Source organism: Oryctolagus cuniculus, chromosome 9, assembly GCF_051225735.1.
Source record: "Oryctolagus cuniculus isolate XC-2025 breed Fujian yellow rabbit chromosome 9, ASM5122573v1, whole genome shotgun sequence".
Taxonomy (NCBI): domain Eukaryota; kingdom Metazoa; phylum Chordata; class Mammalia; order Lagomorpha; family Leporidae; genus Oryctolagus; species Oryctolagus cuniculus.
Genome location: NC_142875.1, coordinates 890,082 through 908,776, shown reverse-complemented (window position 1 = coordinate 908,776; position 18,695 = coordinate 890,082). Strand labels below are relative to the sequence as shown.

The 18,695-nt window shown below is 63.1% G+C and overlaps 1 protein-coding gene across 11 annotated transcripts in view; it reads left to right on the top strand.

Moving 5' to 3' along the window:
* Window positions 1-18,695, top strand: part of MCF2L (MCF.2 cell line derived transforming sequence like) — a 137,826-nt gene that overhangs the window by 60,264 nt on the left and 58,867 nt on the right. The window contains exon 1 of one of the 11 annotated variants that reach the window (XM_051841705.3): window positions 3,762-4,021. The exons of 9 other annotated variants lie outside the window; for them this stretch is intronic. In XM_051841705.3, the coding sequence (XP_051697665.3) occupies window positions 3,949-4,021 (73 nt within the window). In that variant the 5' untranslated portion in view covers window positions 3,762-3,948. Of the gene's footprint in view, window positions 1-3,761; window positions 4,022-18,695 lie in introns of those variants that run through there. One more of the 11 variants, XM_051841706.3, reaches the window with a different exon arrangement.

Sequence of the window (18,695 nt, the reverse complement as noted above, 5' to 3'; positions counted from 1 at the left end):
CTGGCAGGGACACGCCCCGCTGTGGCCGGTCCTCACTCACTGGCAGGGACACGTCCTGTTGTGGCCGGTCCTCACTCACTGGCAGGGACACGTCCCGCTGTGGCCGGTCCTCACTCACTGGCAGGGACACGTCCCGTTGTGGCCGGTCCTCACTCACTGGCAGGGACACGTCCCGCTGTGGCCGGTCCTCACTCACTGGCAGGGACACGTCCCGCTGTGGCCGGTCCTCACTCACTGGCAGGGACACGCCCCGCTGTGGCCGGTCCTCACTCACTGTCAGGGACACGCCCCGCTGTGGCCGGTCCTCACTCACTGGCAGGGACACGCCCCGCTGTGGCCGGTCCTCACTCACTGGCAGGGACACGCCCCGCTGTGGCCGGTCCTCACTCACTGGCAGGGACACGGCCCGCTGTGGCCGGTCCTCACTCACTGGCAGGGACACGGCCCGCTGTGGCCGGTCCTCACTCACTGGCAGGGACACGGCCCGCTGTGGCCGGTCCTCACTCACTGGCAGGGACACGGCCCGCTGTGGCCGGTCCTCACTCACTGGCAGGGACACGGCCCGCTGTGGCCGGTCCTCACTCACTGGCAGGGACATGTGCCTGTTGTGGCCGGTCCTTACTCACTGGGAACGTGCCTGCCGCCGTGTGGGTGCCAGGCGCTGGGGGCAGCCATGGCCCCTGCGGTCTCTGTCCAGGTCGGCTGCCACTGGTCTTGAGCGTGTTGCAGGAGACAGGTGTTTGCCGAGCATTTGGGGTGTGACGTGCACACAGCGTCTGCGTGTGGGTTGAGTGTGGGGGTCGGAGGCCGGACAGGAGCAGAGGTGGGCCACATGGGGCTGTGAGGGGCTCACCTGCCCTCCGGGGCCCTGTGCCTGCTGGCCTACGATGCAGGAGCCGAGCCACGGGAGTGGTGGCAGCACCACAGTGGGTGGAGGAAGACGGCTCACCTGGAAAACAGTCCAGCCGGGGCCACGGCCAAGACAGGGGCTGCAGGGCTGGGGGGCGGGTAAAGCCGAGGTGGCTGGGATGTGGGTGTGCCCCCAGGGCATGGCCACGGGGAGAGGGGAGGGACAGGGAGGCACACAGGAGACCTGGAGCTGCGAGGCCAGGGTCGCACCTGCCCAGCTGCCCTGGCCCGCGCCTGAAGGGAAGACCCAGGCACAGGATGTCAGCCTCACGGGCACGGAGAGCCGAGAGCTGCCGAGGCGACGTCCACTTCCGCAGCTTGGGGAGGGTCAGCTGCCCGGTGGCCTTTTCAGAGGGCTTGCGTGGAGACAAGCGTCTCGAGGCCACAAGACACTGGGCCTTGGGTTTGCCCGGGATGCCCTTGGAGGCAGGCGTGCCAAGCCCGGCGGGGGTGCTTCACCTTCCTCGCCGTCTCACTGGCTGGTAGACAGGCGTCTGAGGCACGGATGGTGTGAAACACACAGCCAGGGTCCTAGCGGGCTGCAGAGTCGGGATGGAGCCGGGCAGCCGTGCCCCCTTCTGGGGAGCCCAGGTTTCCCGAGGAAGGAGCAAGAGTCTGCGGCCTCCCTCTGCGGCCCGAGTCCCCGTATGGACAAGCTGAAGTCCTGTCCCTTGAGAGCTGAGCCCTGCTGCGTCCACACTGAGTGCCAGGATGGGGTTGCAGGGTGGGAGGCAGAGTGTGCAGGTGAGGGTCAGGGAGAGGGAGGCACCGGGGAGGCAGGGACACGGCGGACAGAGGGCCAGGGGGCTGGGAGATGGGGCTTAGGGGACTACAGGGGGACAGAGAGATGGGTACAGAGGCAGAGGGACGGGGACAGGGACTGGGAGACAGGGACTTAGGGGACAGGGAGACAGAGAAATGGGTACAGGGGCAGAGGGACAGGGGATGGGGGACTGGGAGACAGAGAGACGGGTACAGGGGCAGAGGGATGGGGGAGAGGGACTGGGGGACAGGGGGACAGGGGATGGGGAGACAGACGGGTATGGGGCAGAGGGACAGAGGATAGGGGGCTGGGGGACAGGAACTTAGGGGACAGTGGACTAGGGGACAGGACTGGGGGATGGGGAGACAGAGAAATGGGTACAGGGGCAGAGGGACGGGGGATAGGGGACTGGAGGACAGGAACTTAGGGGACAGGGGAGAGTGGACTAGGGGACGGAACTGGAGGACCAGGAGACAGAGATTTGGGTACAAGGCAGAGGGGCAGGGGATGGGAGATGGGAGATGGAGGGCAGGGGACGGGGAGGGGGTGCTGTCCCACAGGAGCCCAGAGCCTCCTCGGCTTCTCGGGTGGGGTTGACGCTGACACTGGAAATGACCTTTATGTGGGACTTCAAGGGTGGATGTCTCAGCCCCTCGGGCTTCACCGCCCCCGTCCTTGACCAGCAGCCCCCTGTCCCCGAGAGCCCCCACCCCGAGCACGAAACCAAAAGCTGCTTCTCTTTTTTTTTTAAAAAAGAACGTCATGCGTTTAATATATGCACATTTGGGAACGTGGCGATTCTTCCTCCCCACCTCCCTCCCGCCCACACTCCACCCTTCCTCCTCCCCCCCCCCCCATTCCCATTATCTTTTGCAAAGATCTATACTAATTTTATACTCATAAGATTAACCCTACAGTAAGTAGAGAGTTTACCGAATAGTATGAAGAAAAAAGAACAAAAACAAACAAGGAAAACTTTGTTCCTCAACAGTCAAGACAAGGCTGATACAGTGTCAGTGTCACTTCTCCGCTTGCCTTGTAGGTGCTCCATGGTTATCACAGGCCAGGGAGAACGTGTGGCGTGTGTCCCTCTGGGACTGGCTTATGTCACTAAGGGAGAGCGTGTGGCGTGTGTCCCTCTGGGACTGGCTTATGTCACTAAGTAGGACGTTTGCGGAGTCATCCGTTTTGTTGCAAAGGACAAGTTTGTATCTTTTTTACTGCTGTGTAGTATTCCATGGTGCACATATCCCATAATTTCTTTACCCATTCTTCCGTTGACGACATCTGGGTTGATCCATGGCTTAGCTGTGTGAACAGAGCTGCAGTAAACATGGGGGTGCAGAGAACTCTCCTATGCTGATTTCCTTTCCCGCGGGTAAATTCCCAGCGTCAGGCGTGGGATGGCTGGGTATGGTAGGTCTGCATCAGATTTCAGAGGTCTCCATGCCGTCCCCAGTGGCGGTACCGCTGTGCACTCCCACCAGCGGTGGATCAGGGGACCTTTTCCCCCACATCCTTGCCACCATTTGCTGTTTGCTGATTTCTGTATGAGAGCCGTTATCACCGGGGTGAGGATCTGCATCTCAGTGCCCCGTGCCCGGCAGACAGGCAGACTCCCGGTGCCAGGGGACAGATCCCCTCCTGGCCCTGTTGTGTTTCTGGAGTTCTCGTGCCCCTGGTGGGGTGGGGGGCGTCCTGAAATCCGACTCCTGCTGTGCGTGACCCCTGTGCCCCATGGGCAGGCGGATGGAAAGAGCAGGTGCAGCTGCCCCCTGGGTGTGGCTGTCGCTAGGGCAGAGGCCCTGACCCTCCACTGGGCCAGTCCTCCCTGCGTCCCCAGGGCTGCCAAGTGGACAGGACCTCGGCTGTGCGCGGGGCTCCTGCGGGCTCAGGTCCCTGCGTCCCCAGGGCTGGCTCCTGGATGGCTGAGCGCACGCACACAGGGCCCCTGCAGGGAGGGTTCAGACAGGCGACACAGGGAGCTTGGAGCTAGCGGCCGGCAGGGGCTGAGCTGCCACCAGGATCGCAACGGTTAAGTCGCCGGCAGCAGGATGAGTGAGCTCCTTAATCAGGGACATCAAATTGAGGCCGAGGGAGGGGCAGCGGCTGTGGCCACGGCCGCGGTGCGAGGCCGGCTTTGCGCAGCAGCCCAGGAAGGTGTGGGGTCCCCACGCGCAGCCCAAGATGGAGCTCTGCCGCCTTCCTTTGTGTGCCCGTGCCGGGCGTTCCGGGAAACGGGCCGCTGGCTCCTGAGCGGCGCCGGCCCTGGCAGCATGACCTTAAGCCTGGTCTCCCTGCTGTGCCAGGACCTCACGGCCCTCTGGCTGCTGCTGAAGACCAGCACAGGTGCGTCCGGCGCGGGGCAGCATGATGGGCGTGACGTGCGCGGGGACACGGGGGCGGTGGGGCGGGGGCTGCTCAGGCCCTGTCAGTGCAGCCGGGCTGTGGACACTGCGCTCGCTCTGCCTGGGGGCTGGAGCCTCAGAGCGGCTGGGGCTGTGCTGGCCGCTTTGGGGTCAGAGAGTCTGGGGGGGTGGTGCCTGAGGGCTGCCCGGTCTTCCTGCCCCGGCTGTCCCTTTGGGCAGCACAGGCCGTGTGTGCCTCTGGACGCAGGTGATTCGCCAAGGCTGGGAATCAGAGCTGTCATGGGGCTCCTTTGTCCAGGATCCGCACAGGACTTGCCCTGGTGGTGAGCGAGGGACGCAGCAGAGGCTGTCGGTGAAGGGGCTGCAGCCCCCTCCCCTGTGGGGACGCCCAGCTGGCTCTGTCCTTGCAGCCGGCCTGGGACCCTGGGGCTGGGGCCACAGGACTACAATGTCTTAGGTGGTCAGGGAGCTGGCCAGGTTCTGGCTGTGTCACAAGTGCTCCGGATTGCACTGCCCAGTGCTGACAGTGGGGTATTAGAGGAGGGGCGGGGCTGAGAGAGGAGGGGGCGGGGCTGAGAGAGGAGGGAGGGGGCTGAGAGAGAGGAGGGGAGGGGGCTGAGAGAGGAGGGGGCAGGGCTGAGAGGAGGGAGGGGGCTGAGAGAGGAGGGGGCTGAGAGAGGAGGGGAGGGGGCTGAGAGAGGAAGGGGCTGAGAGAGGAGGAAGGGGGCTGAAGAGGAGGGAGGGGGCTGAGAGAGAGGATGGCCTGGGCTTCCTGGGTCATGTCTAAGACCTGCAAGGATGCATAGTTTCAAGTCATTTGTCATAATACATTTTTCCTGTGTGTCCTGCCAAATATTGATGAATAATTCATAAAAGAAGTATTTTTGTGAATTTCAGTGAATCAAACAAGAGCTATCAGTGGCAGCAATTAAACATCTACATTGTCTACTATTTTATTTTTTAAAAATATTCATTCATTTGCAAGGCAGAGTGCCAAAGATAAGAGAGAGAATCAATCTTCCATCTCCTGGTTCAACCCCAGACGGCAGCCAGGACAGCCAGAGCTTGGGCCAGGCTGACCTGAGGCCAGCAGCCAGGCGCTCCCTTCAGGTCACCCGCGGGGATAGAAGGGCCCGGGCACTTGGGTCAGAGTCCACTGCCTTCCCTGCACAGTAGCAGAGAGCCGGGTCAGCAGCTGGGTGCCCAGGCCTCGAACCTGCTGTCCACCAGTGATGACAGCACCATAGGCAGGGCTGAGCACCATGCCAGCACCAGTGTCCTTGTGATGCGGGAGGTGAGGTGAGGGCGCTCAGGTGATGGAGGAGGTGAGGTGAGGAGACTCAGGTGATGGGGGAGGTGAGGTGAGGGCTCTCAGGTGCTGGAGGAGGTGAGGTGAGGGCTCAGGTGATGGGGGAGGTGAGGTGAGGAGACTCAGGTGATGGGGGAGGTGAGGTGAGGCTCTCTCAGGTGATGGGGGAGGTGAGGTGAGGGCTCAGGTGATGGGGGAGGTGAGGTGAGGAGACTCAGGTGATGTGGGAGGTGAGGTGAGGAGATTCAGGTGATGGAGGAGGTGAGGTGAGGGCTCTCAGGTGATGGGGGAGGTGAGGTGAGGAGATTCAGGTGATGGGGGAGGTGAGGTGAGGAGATTCAGGTGATGGAGGAGGTGAGGTGAGGGCTCTCAGGTGATGGGGGAGGTGAGATGAGGGCTCTCAGGTGCTGGAGGAGGTGAGGTGAGGGCACTCAGGTGATGGGGGAGGTGAGGTGGGGCTCTCAGATGATGGAGGAGGTGAGGTGAGGAGACTCAGGTGATGGGGGAGGTGAGGTGAGGGCTCTCAGATGATGGAGGAGGTGAGGTGAGGCTCTCTCAGGTGATGGAGGTGAGGTGAGGAGACTCAGGTGATGGGGGAGGTGAGGTGAGGAGACTCAGGTGATGGGGGAGGTGAGGTGAGGGCTCAGGTGATGGGGGAGGTGAGGTGAGGAGACTCAGATGATGGGGGAGGTGAGGTGAGGGCTCTCAGATGATGGAGGAGGTGAGGTGAGGGCACTCAGGTGATGGGGGAGGTGAGGTGAGGAGACTCAGGTGATGGGGGAGGTGAGGTGAGGAGACTCAGGTGATGGGGGAGGTGAGGTAAGGAGACTCAGGTGATGGAGGAGGTGAGGTGAGGAGACTCAGGTGATGGGGGAGGTGATGTGAGGCTCTCTCAGGTGATGGGGGAGGTGAGGTGAGGAGACTCAGGTGTTGGAGCAGGTGAGGTGAGGTGAGGGCTCTCAGGTGATGGGGGAGGTGAGGTGAGGAGACTCAGGTGCTGGGGGAGGTGAGGTGAGGAGATTCAGGTGATGGGGGAGGTGAGGTGAGGGCACTCAGGTGATGGGGGAGGTGAGGTGAGGAGATTCAGGTGATGGGGGAGGTGAGGTGAGGGCACTCAGGTGATGGGGGAGGTGAGGTGAGGCGACTCAGGTGATGGAAGTGATGAGGTGAGGTGAGGAGACTCAGGTGCTGGACGAGGTGAGGTGAGGGCTCTCTCAGGTGCTGGAGGAGGTGAGGAGGCTCAGGTGCTGGACGAGGTGAGGTGAGGAGACTCAGGTGCTGGGGGAGGTGAGGTGAGGAGACACAGGTGATGCAGGAGGTGAGGGCTCTCAGGTGATGGGGGAGGTGAGGTGAGGAGACTCAGGTGATGGGGGAGGTGAGGTGAGGGCACTCAGGTGATGGAAGTGATGAGGTGAGGTGAGGAGACTCAGGTGCTGGACGAGGTGAGGTGAGGAGACTCAGGTGCTGGGGGAGGTGAGGTGAGAAGACTCAGGTGATGGGGGAGGTGAGGTGAGGAGACTCAGGTGATGGAAGTGATGAGGTGAGGTGAGGAGACTCAGGTGCTGGACGAGGTGAGGTGAGGAGACTCAGGTGCTGGGGGAGGTGAGGTGAGGAGACACAGGTGATGGGGGAGGTGAGGTGAGAAGACTCAGGTGATGGGGGAGGTGAGGTGAGGAGACTCAGGTGATGGAAGTGATGAGGTGAGGTGAGGAGACTCAGGTGCTGGACGAGGTGAGGTGAGGAGACTCAGGTGCTGGGGGAGGTGAGGTGGGGCTCTCAGGGTGTTGGAGGTGAAGGAGTAGGTCTCCCCAGCAGTGCAGCTTCCTGTGTGTTCATTCAGATTCGGCTGCCATTGTGTCACCTGCATGCCGGAACCACTGCCTGGGCGGGGAAGACGTCCTGCGTCACATCTCCCATCAGGGCCAGAGTGGCCGTGCTCTGAGCCCCCCGCCCCCAGTCTGTGAGGGTTCCTTCTCTCGGTCACGGGCTCGGTCAGGTGTTTGCCAAGACCACCCCAAGCAGCCACTGGTTCTGAAGCTTCCATAGCGTGGCACCCAGGTGTGGCAGGTGTTACGACGTTGAAGCTGGGCACCGTCGGATGCTAACAGCTGCAGCCTTAATCCTGTAGCAGTTTCGAGAGTTTTCTGTAGTGAAAGTTGTTTATCCTGTCGTAAACGTCACTTCGATCTTGGGAGCTGTTTCTCTTGGGAATCGGGAGCAGAATATCTTCAGAGCGTTCTGGCCGTGGGTACTGGAACCTGGGCTGCCAGGCTGCGGGGGGCGGGGGTGGTGAGACCGGCCCTGCGTCTGGAGAGGGGAGCCCTGGGAAGTACGTGACATCTGCGGGGACCTTTTGCCATTCCGGGACCGCCTGCCTTTGGGCGTGGCCCTAACTGATGACCCGGATGTCTGGTTGTTCAGAACCACGTTCTGGGTTTAATCCCTCGAACTTGCCCTCTGCACACCCCGGCGTTGGCCAGCGTGGACTCCTGAGGCACATGGCCCAGGGCCTGCGGCCGCTTCTGTCACCCAGGGCAGGGGCCCCTCCGGGCTGCCTCCTGCCCCAGAGGAGCTGTGGGCGTCACGCAGACGCAGAGCCGTTCCTGGGGACACGGCTGGCGAGGCTGTCTCCAGTGCACTGCACCGCGCCCGGGGCGGGCCCTTCCCTGTGCTTTCTGTGATCGGTCAGCACCTGCCGTCTACCTGGAGGGCTCCACCCTAGACAGGTGCCGTGGGCAGGAGGGGAGGCGGGGAAGAGGCAGCGCCCGAGGCTGGGCGAAGCTGGTCCTTCTGAGCTCTGATCTCACCCTGGGGCCACGCCTCCCATCTGTGCCGCTAACCAGATTAACGAGGCCCAGGACCGGTGACCTGCCCGGGGTGTGTGTGTGTGTGTGTGTGTGTGCGCGTGCCGGCAGCCCCTCCTGGAGCAAATGGGAGCACCTGCCTGGCCGCCCCACCCCTCACGCGGGCTCGTGGGACTCGTGCCGACTGCCTTGCTCTTAATTCTCTTTATTTCAAATTGATGAGTCATCCTTTTAGAATGGGTAAGAAAAAGCCATCAGAAAAATCCCTTTTGTTTCACAATGGCAGTGGGCTCCTGTGGGGTGCAGGGTGTGTGTGTCTGTGTGTGAATAGCCTGCCTGGGTGTGTGTGAGGGCGTGTCTACGTGAGCGACTGTGCGTGTGTATGCATGTGATGTGTGTAAATGTGGGTATGATGGTGAGTGTGTGTCTGCTGTGTGAGGGTGGCCATGTCTGTGACACGTGTGGCGTGTGTGCACTTGAGTACATGTGTGCACGTGTGATGTAGGTGAGTGTGTAAGTGATGCCTGCATATGTGAGTGTGCCCATATGTGTGTGAGATTGATATGTGTGGCGTATGTGCATGTGAGTACATGTGTGTGCATGTGATGTCTGGGCATGTGAGAGTGCCTGTATGTGTCTATGCATGTGAGTACATGTGTGTGCATGTGATGTCTGGGCATATGAGAGTGCCTGTGTGTGTCTGTGCATGGGAGTACATGTGTGCACATGTGATGTCTGGGCATGTGAGAGTGCCTGTGTGTGTCTGTGCATGGGAGTACATGTGTGCGCATGTGATGTCTGGGCATATGAGAGTGCCTGTGTGTGTCTGTGCATGGGAGTACATGTGTGCACATGTGATGTTTGGGCATATGAGAGTGCCTGTGTGTGTATGTGCATGGGAGTACATGTGTGCACATGTGATGTAGGTGAGTGTGTAAGTGAAGCCTGCATATGTGAGTGTGCCCGTATGTGTGCGAGGTTGGTATGTGTGGCATGTGTGCATGTGAGTTCATGTGTGCACGTGGATGTAGATGAGTAAGTCATGTCTACACATGTGAGTATGCCCATATGTGTGTGAGATTGATATGCGTGGCATGTGTACATGTGAGTACATGTGTGCACGTGTGATGTAGGTGAGTGTGTAAGTGATGCCTGCATATGTGAGTGTGCCCGTATGTGTATGTGACTGGTATGTGTGGCGTGTGTACATGTGAGTACATGTGTGCGCATGTGATGTAGGTGAGTGTGTAAGTGTGCACACTTGCTTGTATCTGTGTGAGGGGTGTGTGTGTGACAGGTGGCATGTGCAAATGGCATGTGTGAGTAGCTGAGAGCATGTGTGTGCGTACACGTGACCCCTGCGTGTGTGTCCGTGCATGGGTGACTGCAGCGAGCCCGTGCGTGTTCTCATTCCGCTGTGGCCGTGTCTGTCCTGGGAGGATTGGCCGAGGGGCTGGCGCTGCAGAACTCCCACACCACAGGATCCTCGCCAGGCCGGGAGGGTACACACAGGAGGCCACAGAACCGGGCGTGAGTCCCAGCCGGCCGAGGAGTTTCCTGGCACGTCCCTGACGTGTGGCGGGGGGTGTCACTCGGAGCCCCCGTGCTGTGCCGCGACCCCAGCCCGCAGCGTGGGCTTCGGAGCAGGGTCCCGCTGGTTTGGGCTGCGGAGAGTGGGCTCAGTTGCCTCAGGGGTGGCAGCTGAGTCACTGCCCCCAGGCAGGTGCCCTGGAGTTCTGTGCAGCCCTGGACTCCTACGTGGCCCTCGTGAGCCCCTGGGCATCCCTGGGTCGCTCCACAGCCGCCTCGGCCCACACCTCCATGGGGCTGGAGGTGGCGATGTCTCCTGTTGGGGGCAGTGAGGCAGTGTCCAGTCTGAACCCTGCCCCATCCCTGCTGGGCGTCCACTCCCTGTCCAGGCGCAGCCCTGCCTGCACCCGCTGGGCTAGGGCTGTGGTCCCATCACCGGTGCGTGGAACACAGACCCCACGCTGCAGGATGGCGGCTTCTCCTAACCGGGATGCACCAAAGGGAGAGCAGAGCCTGTGCCATCCCTGGGGCCTGGGACGCAAACACACAGACCCTCCCCCCCCACCCCCGCAGGGCAGGGGCTCCAACTTCTGTATGGTGCTGCTTCTTCTCCAGCGACCTCGCTGAGCTAGCTGGGTTCCCTGGCACAGGGGCCTCTGGGAGGAAGCTGGAACCAGCGGAAACAGGGCTCTCGTCCTCGGGCCATCAGGGGTGTTGGCCGTGCACAGTGGCCGGTGGTACCGCCCCCGCTCTGTGCAGAGCCACCTGCCCACAGGCTTCCCCGGGCCATTTTTTCCATGCCCAGGGGCTGCTCCTGGTGCCCTGTTCTGGGCCCAGGGCTGCTCCTGGTGCCCTGTTCTAGGCCCAGGGGCTGGTCCTAGTGTCCTGTTCTGGGCCCAGCGCTGCTCCTGGTGTCCCGTTCTGGGCCAGGGCTGCTCCTGGTGTCCTGTTCTGGGCACAGGGCTGGTCCTGGTGCCCCATTCTGGGCACAGGGCTGGTCCTAGTGTCCCGTTCTGGGCCAGGGCTGCTCCTGGTGCCCCATTCTGGGCCAGGGCTGCTCCTGGTGCCCCGTTCTGGGCCCAGCACTGCTCCTGGTGCCCTGTTCTGGGCCAGGGCTGGTCCTGGTGTCCTGTTCTGGGCCAGGGCTGCTCCTGGTGCCCCGTTCTGGGCCAGGGCTGCTCCTGGTGCCCTGTTCTGGGCCAGGGCTGGTCCTGGTGTCCTGTTCTGGGCCCAGCGCTGCTCCTGGTGCCCCGTTCTGGGCCAGGGCTGCTCCTGGTGCCCCGTTCTGGGCCTTTCCTTTGCTGCTGGGCTTGTCCTTGAGGAATGGAGCACGCAGCTCCTGGGCAGAGTGGCCCCTCCTGGCCTGCCCTGCTGCTCTGTGAGCTCAGCGGCCACTGGTCTCTCCTGAGCCTTTGCATGGCTGCAGGACACCTGTGTAGGCGGCCCCAGCCTGGGCCTGCCAGGGCCACATGCCCAGCTGATCCGAAGTGCCCAGTGTGGTGTCTGGGCCTGGCAGGGGCGTGAACGGACTTGTTAGCAATACACCAGCACACCAGCATGGGCACCTGTTCTCAGAATTCCCACGTGGGTCCACATAACTGCCCCTGCACCTCCAGTGAGACCTCGTGATACCTGTGCACCTGCCTGCTCCTCACGCCATGGGGTCCTGATGGGCCTGGCGGACCCCAGCATGTGTCCCTGAGTCAGCCGTGCCCACTCCAGCTGCCCTCGGCACTGTAGACCTGGTATGCGCAGCAACACGTGGCGTAAATTCAGGCCCCTGTGGGCTCCCTGGCTGACGCTGCCTCTGCCTGGCCTCTCGTGCCTGTCTCCTGGCAGGTCACCCCCGAGTGTCTGTCCATGGCCTCTCCCAGAGAGGCCCAGCCCCACTCCCAGCCCCCTCTGTCCTCACGTGGGCAGGGGCCACGCCAGCAGGCCGACCACCCGGTATCTGCACCTGGTTTGGTCTCCGTGCCAGCTCCCTCTGCAGTGGGGCCGGGAGGGGTCTCCACCGTGGCCTCTCTGACCCTAGACACTGCTTCTGGCGTCCCAAGAGCCGCGCACTGAGGGAGGTATGGTCCTGGCATCCCCAGGTCTCCCACGCGCAGCCACGGGAGCGTCTTCCACAGATGCCCCCCATCCCCGTCCCTTGGTGGCCGGGCCCCCCGCACTTCCCTTCCACTTCGATGGTGACGTCCACACTCCTGTGCCCCCGGATCCCTCAGTCGGCGTCCCTGTCGGCGGGCTGGTGGCTGTGGCCCTGCCTGCTGGGTGCCGGGCCTCAGCCCTGCGCTGCTGGGAGCCTGGGGAGCCGGGACTGCTTTGGTGCTGCCGCTCAGGGCGTGCGTGGTGCCGGCAGCCGAGGGCGCGGGGCGGCTGCTGGGTGGGACATCGACAGGGCTTTCTGGGCGCGGGAGCAGCGAGTGAGGTGTCAGAGGAGGCCCTGGCTCACCGCTCTCCCCGTGGAGGTTTGCGTCGAGGCTGGCAGAGGAGTGGGCTCTGGACCACAGCCCGTTGAAGCTGTCACGTCCGTGGGGCAAGTTCAGGAGAAGCTGCTCTGAGAGTGGGGTCAGCAGGGGTGGGGCTGCTGGGCGTCCCCCCGCATGCAGCGCCAGGCTGGCCGTGTCCGGGCACCTGCGGGAAGCTGCTGGCCCTGCCTGCTCCAGGGCAGCTGTGCACGAAGCCTCTGACCTTCACCCGTGGTTCAGAGAGGGGAGGCAGGCTGCCCCGGGCCACCCAGCCCAGGGGGGCTGTGGCGGGGTGCGGCCTGGCACCCGTCTCTCACGGGGCAGCTCTCAGTAAACTTTTGCGCGGTGATGCTGAGGTCCAGAAGAGTCGCCCGCACCATTGGGAATCGCGGCCTGGGGGCCCCGGGTTGTACCGTTTCCTCTGGGCCTGCACAGAGAGAGTTTGCGGAGAGAAACCTGCTCGCGGGAGTGCAAATTAGCTGTGGAGGAGAACTGGGGGGTCCCCAACAAGCCAGCCGCCGTCCAGTCCAGCAGCCCCGCCCTGGGCACACATCCCAGCGGTGAGCCAGGGTTTCTGCACCCCCAGGTCCTTGGCAGCTCGGGAGTGGGCTCCGCCGAGTCCCTCAGCAGGTGGACGCGGGAGAACGTGGCGCGGGATGCCACGCAGCCCCAGAAAGAAGGAAATCCGGTCGCCTGCCTCAGCCTAGGTGGAGCTGAAGGTTCTCTGTTACACGAAACGCGTCAGACACGGAAGACAAACACCAGCTGCTCCCGCTGTGTGCACAGGCTGACGGGAACCGCACAGTGGCTGAGCACACGGCGCTGGCTTCCGGGGCTGGAGGCGGGGACAGGCGCCAGTCCCGGGGCGAGGAGAGCTGCAGGTGTGTGGACATTGCGGGCCTCTCGTGTGCTGGGCGTACATCTTGAGTGTTCCAACCACACCGAAAACCAGTGGTGGCTGCGTGGATCAGCTTCCTCATGGCCGCCGTTTCCCCGTGGAGGTGTGGATCGGAGCGTCACGCTGTAGGCCGTGGGTGCCCGTGATTTTTGTCCGTTCCATCTCAGCGAGGTGGGAAGAGCACCAGGCACTCAAGGTCAGGAAGCAGCCAGCCCAGCTGAGGGCACGGGCGAGACAAGGGCACGGGGCAGGGCTCCCTGGATGGCACCGTGCACCCGCGGTTGCCATGGTCTCCTGTTGCTGGGGGAAGCCCTGGTGCACCCAGACCTCCCCCAACAAGGCACCTCTGCCCCCATGGCAGGGGTCACGCGCCCACCAGTGGGGACACGGGCATTCGCAGGGGACCAAGCCCTCCCAGCCCCTGCATATGGCTCCCCATGCCCCTTCCTGTGACGGGGGTGGGGCTGAGGCTCCAGGCCGCGGTCAGTGACTGGGCTTCGGGACAAAGGGCCAAGGGAAGTGCGGGGACACAGACGGTAGGAGGGCTCAGCCTGAGGTGGTCACCTGTTCCTGTTCCCACTGCAGGCCTGGCCAGTGTTCCCAGGGTGTACCCAGCCCTTGGTCCGGCAGTCATCCACCCATGCAGGGCTGGTGTGTCCCCTGCTAGCAGCGGAGGGCTGGGGACCAGCTGTGTGAGCCTCAGCTTCCACAGAGAAGAACAGGCATCAGTGGGAGGTTGGGCGGAGCAGAGTGTAGAACGGGTGTGGGCTGGGGGCCAGGGGAGAGGGAGTGACGGAGGCAGGGAGACAGACAGACGGAGGCAGGGAGACAGAGACAGACAGAGACAGGGAGACAGACAGAGGCAGGGAGACAGACAGACGGAGACAGAAGACAGACGGAGACAGAAGACAGACAGAGACAGGGAGACACAGATGGAGACAGGGAGACAGACAGACGGAGGCAGGGAGACAGACAGACGGAGGCAGGGAGACAGACAGATGGAGAAACAAGACAGACAGACAGACAGAGACAGAAGACAGATGGAGACAGGGAGACAGAAGACAGTCGGAGACAGGGAGACACAGATGGAGACAGGGAGACAGACAGACGGAGACAGAAGACAGACGGAGACAGAAGACAGACGGAGATGGGGAGACACAGATGGAGACAGGGAGACAGACAGACGGAGACAGAGAGACAGAGGCAGGGAGACAGAGAGACAGAGGCAGGGAGACAGACAGACGGAGACAGAAGACAGACAGAGATGGGGAGACACAGACGGAGGCAGGGAGACACTGGCAAAGGCAAGGAGACATGTGCATCTGCAGACGTGGCCAGGCCTGCGTGACTCTGCAGGGCCTACCACGTGCATCGCTCCTGTAGGGCACACTGCCCCACCCACTTGGCTGCTCAGCTGCCCCTGTGCAGTGGACGCCCTGAGCAGCTGTGTGCCACGCCTGCCAACACCCAGAGCCCAGGAAGGACAGCTGGTGTCCAGCCCCAAGGGCAGGCCCAGGTCCCTCTGGGGTGGGAGTCAGGGAGGTGGCCGGAGTCAGGCGGCACGGCGGGGTCGAGGGGAGGAGCCTCAGAGCAGTAGCAGGCTTGGGGTCGCCTATCAAGGACCTGACGCATCCCCAGCCTCAGCAGCGGCGTCCCTGGACAGCAGTCACGTCCAGCATGGGATGATGGACGGAAAATGCCAGGTGCACTTGGAGACTGTTGGCGACTGTGTGCTGGGTGGGAGCGCCAGGCCTCCCAGTGAGCCCCACGCCGGCCTGCACTGGGGACCGCGAGCCAGTGGGGAGGCTGCCCTGGGGAGTGTGGGCTGGAGTCCACACACTCTGGAGAGGCTCTGGACCCTGGTGTGCACACCTCCCCGCACAGATCACACAGACCCCCGTGCTGGCCGAGCCGGCGCCCACTGCTGGCCCCTGAGCCCTGACTCCTGCAGATCGGGTCTCTGAAATGACCCCTGTGGCTGACCTCGCTTCCTCTCTGGTGACTGCTTTGGGAGAGCGCTTTCCCATGGGGGCTTTTATTTTAAAATTGTAAGGATTCGGTCTGAGGCAGAAAAACACAGTGACCCGCGCCGCGTGCCCTGTGGTTCTGATCTGTCAGCGACAGGTGCTAAAAATACTTGGGATTTCCTGGAGGGAAGATGCTGCCAACCAGGTTGGCCTAAATCTCCTTCCTCAAGCCGGACGTGACCGCTGTCTAGGGGCACTGCCGCCCAGGCTGGGACAGACGAGCTCAGGGCATCCCTTCCCCCACAGCTGAGAGAGGCCACCAGCCCGCTGCCCTCCCAGCTCCCGCCCCGCCCACCCGGTACCCTCTGTACCAAACTGGGTCTCGTTTGGGCCCTATGGCCTCCCTTTCTTTGGCTGCTCCCTCTCCAGGCGCTGCTCCCTGCGCTGGGCGCCTGTGACGCGAGCCCGGCTGACCCAGCCTGCACCTGCAGCAGCAAAACTGCTGTGTCTCAGCGGCAGTGGGCTGACGCCTGTGGGCATGGCTCCTTGCCAGCTGCAAATAAAGGGGCAATTAGCAGACAGTGGACTCTGTAGGAGGGAGGCCAGGGCCGGCCAGGGTCAGCAGCAGGGACCGGCTTTGCCCCGAGCTGCTTTGCCCTCCCGCACCTGGGTTTCCCCACTCTGCTTCTGGTGCCTTTTCTTGGCTGCTGGGCACCAGGCAGGGGTCGACGGCCCCACAAGGGGTCAGGAGCAGGCAAGGTTCTGCCTGGACGCGTCCGCCCATGTCTGAGATAAAGTAGAGCAGGTCTCCAGCCAGCTTGCCTGGGAAGCTTGCTTGGGTGGGTTTTCGAGGGAGGACAGAGACATCAAGAAAAGAAGAAGCCCCCTCGCCTGCGCTCAAGCACTCAGGCCGGGGTTCCACGGCGGCCCCTCTGGCCTCAGGGCCAGGCCTGGCCGCCGCCCGCTGACCCCCGCCCCTTCCCACAAGGGCCTCCTTCACTCTCCCCGCGCAGATCCGGTGCTGACGGAGAAGTTCGGGCGCCAGGCTGCACCATGTGTGACCTCATAGACGGCGGGGTCACCACGCTTCCTGCCCCAGGCTGCTGGCGGGTCATCTCCGGGACCCTCTGTCTCCTGAACGGAGTCGCAGCAATGCGACTGCTCTGTGCTGTTCTTTGTTAATGAGATTGGAGGAGGAGCCCAGGGCGTCTGGCGTGAGCAGTCAGGAAGGGCCGCCAGGCCCGGAGCGTCCCTGGGCATCTGTGAAAACTCGCACTCTGGGTCGCCCACGAGTGTCCTCAGCCGCCGTCAGGTGGGAAGCATGGCCGGAGGTGGCCCGAGGCGGCCAGATCTCGCTGACTCCCGCAGACTCAGCGTGAGCCGTCACGGGCGCCTGCGCTAAGGTGCAGCGCTAGGGTCAGTCCTGGCCTTGGGAATTTGCAAGTGTGGGGTCCAGATGCGTCGTGGGGTGGACAGTGGGCGCCACGTGCCTGAGCCCATGACAGGCAGGGACCCAGAGCCAGCCTGTAGGCTGTGGAGGACCCAGCACTGCATTCCAGGGGGCCTGGAAGTCACCCTCCCTTCCATCCACGCTGATTCTCTGAGCTCCGCCAGGGGAGCCCAGGCCGGGCCCTGGGGGCAGGGGAGCCCAGACATGGCCCCTGCAGCCCTGAGGCAGGGCAGCCATGAGCAGGGGTTGGGGAGACATGTGGGTGCCCGTGAGGCAAGGACGGTGAGGCCCTCCCAGGGAGGAGGTGGAGACAGACCTGTGAGACGGGGGGCTTCTGGGAAGGAGCTGAACAGGGCCAGAGCGGGGCAGGACAGGAAGCTATGCAGGCGGTGGCCATGCACAGGTCAAAGCTGAATGCCCTGGGCCCATCCAGGGAGACACCGGGGACAGGGCCTGGGTGAGGAGACCCGGTGGACATCTGTCAACGGCGCCCAGCCCCATGTGACCCAGGCAGGGGACGGACCGTGGGCAGAGCCGGCCTGTCCCTGGTCCAGGGCCAGGGGCCAGGCTCCTGGGCTCCAAGACCTGTGAGGCCCAGAGCTGTGCCCAGGAGCCTGGGGGCTGGCCAAGGGGAGCAGCACTGCTCACATCAGTCAGGATGAAGACTGAGGGTTCGTGTGGAAATTTCCACACTGGAGGCCGTGACACGCACACCTGTCTCCCCTTGTGGGCAGTGCTGTCTGGAAGCTGAGACGTGGAAGGCAGGGGACCTCGTGGGTGGATGTTCCCAGAACCAAGGCAAGGACTTATACGGGGACTTGTACGGCCGCTCACTGATGTGGGGGAGACAGTGTCCAAACCAGCCCCACCGTGGGCCCCAGCTGGCGTCAGCACCCTGGAAGTCCAAAGACTTCAGGAAGCCCCCGGCCACAGTGGAGAGCGTGGGTGCAGTGAGGTCAGGACGTCCCCATGGAGAGGGTGGGTGCAGTGAGGTCAGGACGTCCCCATGAGAGGGTGGGTGCAGTGAGGTCAGGACGTCCCCATGGAGAGGGTGGGTGCAGTGAGGTCAGGACGTCCCCATGAGAGGGTGGGTGCAGTGAGGTCAGGACGTCCCCATGAGAGCGTGGGTGCAGTGAGGTCAGGACGTCCCCGTGGAGAGGGTGGGGACAGTGAGGTCAGGACGTCCCCGTGGAGAGGGTGGGGACAGTGAGGTCAGGACGTCCCCGTGGAGAGGGTGGGTGCAGTGAGGTCAGGACGTCCCCATGAGAGGGTGGGTGCAGTGAGGTCAGGACGTCCCCATGGAGAGGGTGGGTGCAGTGACGTCAGGACGTCCCCATGGAGAGGGTGGGTGCAGTGACGTCAGGACGTCCCCATGGTGAGTGTGGGTGCAGTGAGGTCAGGACGTCCCCATGGTGAGTGTGGGTGCAGTGAGGTCAGGACATTCCCCTGGAGAGTGTGGGTGCAGTGAGGTCAGGACGTCCCCGTGGAGAGGGTGGGTGCAGTGACGTCAGGACGTCCCCATGGTGAGTGTGGGTGCAGTGAGGTCAGGACGTCCCCATGGTGAGTGTGGGTGCAGTGAGGTCAGGACATTCCCCTGGAGAGTGTGGGTGCAGTGAGGTCAGGACGTCCCCGTGGAGAGGGTGGGTGCAGTGACGTCAGGACGTCCCCATGGAGAGGGTGGGTGCAGTGACGTCAGGACGTCCCCATGGTGAGTGTGGGTGCAGTGAGGTCAGGACGTCCCCATGGTGAGTGTGGGTGCAGTGAGGTCAGGACATTCCCCTGGAGAGCGTGGGTGCAGTGAGGGCAGGACGTCCCCATGGAGAGGGTGGGGACAGTGAGGTCAGGACGTCCCCATGGAGAGGGTGGGTGCAGTGAGGTCAGGACATTCCCCTGGAGAGCGTGGGTGCAGTGAGGGCAGGACGTCCCCATGGAGAGGGTGGGGACAGTGAGGTCAGGACGTCCCCATGGAGAGGGTGGGTGCAGTGAGGTCAGGACGTCCCCGTGGAGAGGGTGGGTGCAGTGACGTCAGGACGTCCCCATGGAGAGGGTGGTGCAGTGAGGTCAGGACGTCCCCGTGGAGAGGGTGGGTGCAGTGAGGGCAGGACGTCCCCGTGGAGAGGGTGGGTGCAGTGAGGTCAGGACGTCCCCGTGGAGAGGGTGGTGCAGTGAGGTCAGGACGTCCCCATGGAGAGGGTGGGTGCAGTGAGGTCAGGACGTCCCCGTGGAGA